Source organism: Pundamilia nyererei, unplaced genomic scaffold, assembly GCF_000239375.1.
Source record: "Pundamilia nyererei isolate P.nyererei 1_Seehausen unplaced genomic scaffold, PunNye1.0 scaffold00219, whole genome shotgun sequence".
In the NCBI taxonomy this organism is placed as follows: Eukaryota; Metazoa; Chordata; class Actinopteri; order Cichliformes; family Cichlidae; genus Pundamilia; species Pundamilia nyererei.
This window is the reverse complement of record NW_005187620.1, coordinates 708,034-715,819: the sequence shown is the minus strand read 5'-3', so window position 1 is coordinate 715,819 and position 7,786 is coordinate 708,034. Positions and strand designations below refer to the sequence as shown.

At 37.8% G+C, this 7,786-nt stretch overlaps 1 protein-coding gene across 2 annotated transcripts in view; it reads right to left on the bottom strand.

Annotated features, from left to right (window-relative positions):
• Positions 1-7,786, bottom strand: part of ttc3 (tetratricopeptide repeat domain 3) — a 30,944-nt gene that overhangs the window by 18,888 nt on the left and 4,270 nt on the right. For both annotated transcript variants that reach the window (XM_005748326.1, XM_005748327.1), the window contains 8 exons: positions 5,586-5,742; positions 5,416-5,497; positions 5,272-5,325; positions 4,834-4,966; positions 4,562-4,647; positions 3,092-3,186; positions 2,559-2,621; positions 520-574 (listed from right to left, as the gene is read on the bottom strand). In XM_005748326.1, coding sequence (XP_005748383.1) covers positions 520-574; positions 2,559-2,621; positions 3,092-3,186; positions 4,562-4,647; positions 4,834-4,966; positions 5,272-5,325; positions 5,416-5,497; positions 5,586-5,742 — 725 coding nt within the window. The remainder of the gene's footprint in view (positions 1-519; positions 575-2,558; positions 2,622-3,091; positions 3,187-4,561; positions 4,648-4,833; positions 4,967-5,271; positions 5,326-5,415; positions 5,498-5,585; positions 5,743-7,786) is intronic.

Here is a 7,786-nt window from a genome sequence, read left to right as displayed (position 1 = left end):
TGCCCTCGGGAAGGAGACAATGTTATTCTTTGTGTTAAATAAAATTGTCAACATTGATTGTATTACACCTGTCACTACGCATGAAGGGGCGTTCTAATACCCTGATTTTACAAAACTATGGTGATGTGTTTTTTGTGATGAGATCTGAGACTGTCTGCATACAGTGTCCATCTCCCACGTGTGACCATTAAAATCATCGTTTGACTCAACCCGACCGGACCAGTGTTGTTTTTATGGGTTTTTTCCTCTGGTGTCCATCCCCAATATTTTGAACTCGTAACACCAGCCAGAATTATACTATGCACTTGTTGATGACTACTAAAGGCATCTGGTCACGGTGCAACTTGCAAAAACAAAACTAATCCAAAGAAAAGTAATCAAAATCTGTTGTGACACAGACTTCAGTCTACTCTAATAACAGAAACTCAACAGAAATGAAAGCAACAGTGGAGCAGAAATTTATTTTACCGAATATGAACTTAGAACATTACAAACAAAGATTATAATTAAGACAAATACCTTTGCCCACACAGGTTTAATCAGAGTGGCACGTTTTCCATCGCCGACCGCTTTTCTGAAAAGTAAAAATAAAAAGTTTGGATCGAAAGATCCACGAGCTTGTGACTTGCTCTGCTTCGCAAAAACAATCTGCAGTAAAACACGCCTCAGAATGGGTGTGGCGTAGTTTTACAACAATCACAGGTGCAAAGTGAAAGCATTTATGACAAGTTGTTTTCAGTAAGTTTCGGGCACAACTTCAACTTATCCACGTACACAGAGAAGAGGATCAAATGTGGAGAGGTTAAAGCTCCAGCAATGCTGGTTTTACATACAACAACTTGTTTTTAAAAAATCTGATGAATGTGTTTCTGCGTGTGGTTGTTATGCGTAAGTGCTTCCAATACTTTTTGCAGTATCAGATAAGGGTAATAATGTCCTCATGTGTATTTGAACTAGATGGATGGCAAAGCTTTTAGAACATGTCTGTTTTTTTATTCGCTGAGAATAAATAGAAAGTCCACTTTTCTTTGGTTTTGGTCACTTCTGTCTTGGTTGAAGACAAAAGTGACTTCCTACACAAAGAAAGTTGGTATTAAAACATCTGTCAGCCTAACAGCTTTTTAAAAAGGCCAGTTTCAGTTAAATATTGACTTTAGCTCAGGATTAATTAAATCAATAGGTTAACAGCACTGTGTTGACATATTTGGTGTTAAATTCACTATTTTATTCCATAGACAGACACTAGGGGTTGGCGATAGAGCCTCACAATCATGAGATGAAATTTAAAAGATAAAATAAAATAATTGTAATTATATTTATGGCAACATAGAGGAAAAAAAACAAACAAACCCTGAACAACATTTTGATCCATTACTGCACACAGAAAGAAACAATATTAATAAATGAAGAAGCATTGAAAGGCATTTCCATCCTTTTTCAATGAGCTAACGTCTCTGATGACACACCCCAATTCAAATTGTGTACAAGAAACAATGGTAGTGACTTTGAGCACAACACCGAAGTAACCTAGGTCGTATTTCCATGGGACATTTTAATTTAAAGCGTTTACTACCTTAACAACAACAATTAAATTAACTTTACCTTGTAACTCCTCTGAAGCCTCCACAGTAGGGTTACATAAGAGAATTGAAACTGATGAATATTGTCTACCTAGGATGTTGTGGTTGCGTAAACCGTTTCCTGTCATGTGGAACGATGACACCAGCCAATGCTCAACCCAGTCATTTGTTTACTTTGGTCTTACATCATCAGCTGCTAGCATCTCCTCCTCACCTGCCATCACAGCCTGGTTCTGCCTCAAGTGGTGAAACACTCGAGGCATTGCTAAATCATTCTATCCTAAAATTACAGTTTGATATCACTTAAAACTATATCGCTGTTATGGGAGATGACAGAGCCCTGATCTAAACCAGACATTTATGTGTTTATATCTATGATAGCCACTAATATGGTTCAGAGAATTTAAAAGAATAGGGTGCCAAGTAGGCTAGAAAGTACACAAAGACACAAAGATCAACAGGAAACGTGCAGTGCTTAACAAACCTATTAGGCCACTCACCATAAAAATAAGAGCACAAAATATATTAGAAATGAACCAAATTCATATTTTTATACCCAAATTTGAGCCGGAGCGCTGGATATCTCTGAGGAGTCAGAAATTAATCAAGCAAAACATTCAACCACTATTTTTCTGTTCAGGGATGTAAGTGAACAATTAAGAAAAAAAAGGAAAAAGAAAAAAAAAGTGTTTTAATATCCTCTCAGCTGTTTTGTAAAACAGAAAATTTTAAAAAACGATTAACAAAAATTATGTTTTAGCATTAATAATAAGATTTTGACTAATGAGACTGCGCACACTTATTGATTAACTACTACAGAAATATAAAAATTCCCCAATGCTGTTAATTTAGGGCAGCTGTGAGTTAAAATTTACAACCTTACATTGGGTGGTGTTATAATCAATTTATTAAGCATTGCTTTTTCTGCTTTTTATCAAACAGAACTGTGGCAAGTGCTCCAGAATGAGTGGTACTTACAGATATTTCTTACACCTGATAAAGGATAGGGCTCGGTTTCCATAAAGTTTGTGATTGTCAGGGCTGGGAAGAGAAATAAATTAATTTCAAATACAAAAGGCACAACTTTTCTTTTTAGTGGACAGATATGTAGAACATGTTTTTTGACATATTTCCATGGATTAAATACACTCAGTGACAAGCAACATATTTAGGCTGTATTAAGAAATGTACAGCCACAGTCACATGGGCTTAATGGCCGGCCAACAACACCCTGGCAACCAGTGGTTGCCGGGGGGGTTCATTCCCACACTGGTTGGACAGTGGCTACTGGAGGTCACAAGGTAAAAATTGGTGTCAACAGCCAGCAACCATTCACCAACCAGTCAAGGTGAATATACATTTTTCCCTAGAAGCCGGTGGTTACTGAACAGTCTCTTGGCATATGTGACCGACACCTTATCCATCTCACTATGATGGTGCTGCAGTGTATCACAGTTGTCATAAGGTAAAGGCATGGCACTAAAATGTAATGTCAGAGAAGTATTACTTACTAATATTCGATGGCTTTAGAATAATACTTCACCGCTTCTTCATAGTGCTGTTTCTCAAAGTGCTCGTTTCCTTTCTTCTTCATCTCTTCACTTTTCTGGGGGAGGAATATATTTATTTCCACTGGCAGTAGAGAAATGCATTCAAACACAGGAAGGAATTTTTTTTTTTTTTTTTTAAACAGCATTAAATCCATTGAGGAAGCACTTTAAAGTTATTGAGCGTCTGAGGTTGTTTTCAAGCATGTTACAACAAGTAGACTGCCTGCTGGGTTCTACTATGAAGCAAGATTTGTGGCTGAGCAAGGTCACGTGAGGACACGCATGCAGCACATTTGTGTCCTGTATGAAATAAGTTCGACATAACCAGGCTTCTTTTCTGTTAGCTGACTGTTAGCTTGACATAAGTTTAAATCCCAGTCAGAGGTAATGGATATCCATTTCTATATTAACCAAGTTTCAGTTTCAGATTACCTTTAATTCAGTGTCAGCTTATTTTTAAGCTTTTTGATTTTTGTCCCCAATCTAAATTATTTGATGTTTTACTTGCTATGCCACAATATGATCAACATTCATTGTGTTTAAAGTTATAAACTTGGAATAATTATGTGCCTTTATGTCCATGTTCGAACATGGATACTTATCTTTAATGTGTAGCTTTTATTCAAACTGTGAAGCACTCGGATACTTTTCAAAACACCATAAAGATGGAGTTAGAAACCTTGTTAAACTATTACTACTACCACTAAACTGTAAAAATTTAACAACGTCAGAAATCTGCTTAGTAGCAGCAGCTAAACAGGCCCAAAAGAAGTGGGGCAGAGAGAGAGGGTAGAAGTGACCTGGGAATTTATAGTCTGACCATCAATAGGTTTTAATCTGGGTTTCAAGTCATTTTTTGCATTGTGGTCTTTGGTTCTCCTTTTGTTGGTTTGCAAAAAAATATCCTTGATATTCCAAACCTGTCACCTCTCCTGGTAAACACTGTCAAAGTATCAGAAGCCCCTTTATCATTACTACCTAATCAGCTCAACTCTACTCGTTCTTGGTCATTATAGCAACGCAACCGAAAATCCCACGACGTCATCTGAATGAGATACAAGTGGCAATGGAGGATGTCGAATCGATGGTATAAATACTGCTCACTTTCTGGCTTTTTGTCACACTCTGGGTCCAAGGTGTTGGTTTTTGTGCAGCCATGTCTCTCATGGCCGGGTTTCAAAAGCTCTCATGACTCATTTAGTGACGTTATTGATTGCCCAGACAGTGGCTTGCAGACTGTTGACATCACATTTCCAGATTGAGCCATCTTCCTTGGAACTTCGGCGCAAGAAGGTACTTAAAGTATTTGGTACCAAGTACTACCACTTAATGGAAAACCCTAAAAAGCGAGTCCAGTTGAGCTGAGCAGGCACCAGTGGGGAAAAAAAAAAGAAAAAAAAAGACTATGAGAAACAGTGTGGTGGCTCTTACCTCAACATGAAAGTCCAACGGTGGAGCCATCAGCTCCTTCATCCTCCTATCTTGGCTGCTTCCCAGATCCTGAATAAGCCTGGCATCTGAACAAAAGACAAGTCTCAGCTTTTAAAACACCACCACCGAAGTCAAAGAAAATTATCAACAAACCAGTTCACTGTTTGGAAAAGGGGAAAAAAAAAAAACTATGAATATCACAGACTCAACACATAAAGATACCCACAGGAATTACTAGAGCTGAGCACTCAAAAGCAGATACTGTGTCTTACACTCTGTGAAGATGAAGTGGAGAGCTGTGAAGCAGGTGTGCCCAGAGTTGAGCTCAGTCATTTGCTTTTGTATATCAGGTTCTCCTGTTCGCAGCAACCAGCGAAACGCATCATCCAAGACCTCCGCACTGCGCTGGTTTCAAACAAAGTCAACACACCATCACACATAAGCACTGTTTGTACAGCTGCATTACATTTGTACCCATTTTGGACAAAATAACAAAAATAACAGAAAACACACTGCACATGCACACAGGTAATCAGGTGAGACCCTGCTACCAAAAATAAATTTTTGGTGAATAACTGACTTTTGACATTCACGTGTCAGAAATCAAATGAAAAACTGGTCACTTTTTAGAGCTCTTTTATTTATATATTTTTAAAATCACCCGACAAACTTCCAAAATCAATAATTACAATAATTTTTTCCAAACTTACCAAGTTAAGCCTGTTGCTAAGTAGAACAATATGTTTTGAATCATTCCTTTTTACCTGGGAGAGAGAACAAACAAGCACCTGTTAGAAAGAAAATGAGACTTACAGACTTATCTTATCTGTGTCTGACTGACATATTTCACTTACAAATCCTCTCTCCAAGGCCCTGAAGATCGTTTCTACTATTTCTATTCTTCTTATGTGCTTTAGATTTATATCGTTGTTTTCACTGAAAAGAGACCATTAAACATTCTATTAACAGTTTAAACACTGATGATGAAGAGGTATTAACTGCAGGTAATTATAACTGTGCTTACTTTGCGCTGATTAGACCCATTTCAATAGCCCAGCGAACAGTACCGCACTCATCACGCTGCAGCAGAATGGGAAGCCAGAAGGAACAAATTTTCATCCTCTGCACTGCTTCTCTTTTTTTGTCAACAGGGATATCATACCATCGATTAAAAATGTCCTCTGGAAAAAAAACACATGGAGAAAACAATGCAAGGTGTTAAGCAACAGCAAACAGAAGATGGCACATTATAGGATGATGATTATTCTATTATTCTTAAAAGAGGGAAATAAAACATTAAAAAAAGTTTTTAGTGATTATTACTGTTTTTGAACAACTAAACTCAACAAAAATACTTACTTCACTGTTAAATCCAGTCACAACTAATGCATATATAAGAGGAGTTTGTAACCAAAGTTTGTAACCAAACTAAAACTCACTCTACAAAAGAAGTGAGAAAAAAAAAGAACTCAGAAAAGTACATGTAACAAAATATATCTACAGTAATTGTCTAGGTCACAACATAGGACTACAGTGATTGAACTTAATATATTATTAAAGCTTCCTCTATCATTCTCATTGTTACATCTGTACTGGAGACACTGCTTTATACAGTCAGATCCACAAATCTTTGGACAAAAACTTTGTCATTTTGCCTCTGAGCACCATCGCTGTGGATCAAGCAATTAAGATGTGACAAAAGTATTGCATTACTTTTTTATATACAGGACCTGATTATCACAGGCTCAAAATTACTTGAACAAACTTCTGAATATGTGTTGTTTTCAATACTTGTGTAAAATTCCTTTGCAGTCTGTGACTGCCTGAAGAAGATTGTTTTCTGGCACTCTGTGGCTTCGGAAACTGAAAAGCTCCTCTGTTGAGCTGAGATCAGGTGACTGACTTGGTCAGTATAGAATATCCAATTTATTTTCCTTGAGAGACTCTTGGGTTGCTTTTGCACTATGTTCTCGGTCATTAGCCATTTGCACTGTGAAGCACTTCCAATAAATTTTACAGCATTTCTCTGAATCTGACCTAAAAGTACAGCCCTGTACTGCTACTTCTATCAGTAGTCACATCATCGCACACACTAGTGACTCATTTCCACTGGCAGTCACATGTGGTCATAGCATAACATTGTGTCCATAATGTTTGATAGACAATGTGGTATGCTTCAGATCAAAACGGTTTCTCTTCTTTTGTGTACTCTCCAATTTTCCTATCGTTTTGGTACATGCTCATCCTGCTTTCTACTATCTAAAGACAGAATTGAAGACTACGACACCAGCAGTGTTTTAAACATGCAGGGCGAGGACTCAATGGGGAGCTACATGATGCAAAGTTGAGGCATCTCGCCCTCAGTTTGAGTCATCCACCCACATCAGCCAGACAGCTGTCCTGATAGCATCTCCTATCTTATCCTAGATAAATAAACTGGTGCAAACTGTAACAGCTGCATCGGGGTATATAATTTCCGGGTATATCACATCACTCCTCTATCTGAGAAAACATTGTTTCTATAGACCTCCAAATCTTTCTATGAAAAACTGAGGTGGTCAGGTGGGATGAATTTTCTTTATTCTACAGTAATTCATCAAAGGAAGATTCCTACAAATGCATATAAGGGTCAGTGTCAAATCACCTGTGTTCATTCTTTTCAGTGACAAAACTAACAGTCTCTCTTTAGTAAACAGCACCCTTTTAACACCAAAGAGGCTATGTGCAGCTGCAGACCAAAGATGTGACCCTTGCTCTAAGATTAGTGCAATATGCAAGTGAGTCTAAAAATGTAAGTGCATGTTTTTACTTGCGCAAGTAAAAACATGAACTTTATTCATTAGCAATGATATTATACATTTGAGTTATTGCATAAGGTGTCATTTAAAAGGGTTGCTCAACATTAAATGTAATAAATTACTGATTGTATATGACAGCGGTCCCCAACCCCCGGGCCTCGGACCGGTACCGGTCCGTGAGTCGTTTTGTACCGGACCGCGAGAGTTGAGGCTCAGTTGTGAAATGTATGGTTTTCAGGGTTTTTATCGGTTTTCAGCGTTATTTTGTAAATGGCCTGTATTTGTATAGCGCTTTTACTAGTCCCCACTAGGGACCCCAAAGTAGGGCTGCTCAATTAATCGAATTTTAATCACGATTACGATCTGGGCTTTCAACGATCATTAAAAATGACTGAGCCGATTATTAGCCCCTCCCTCATTTATCCGC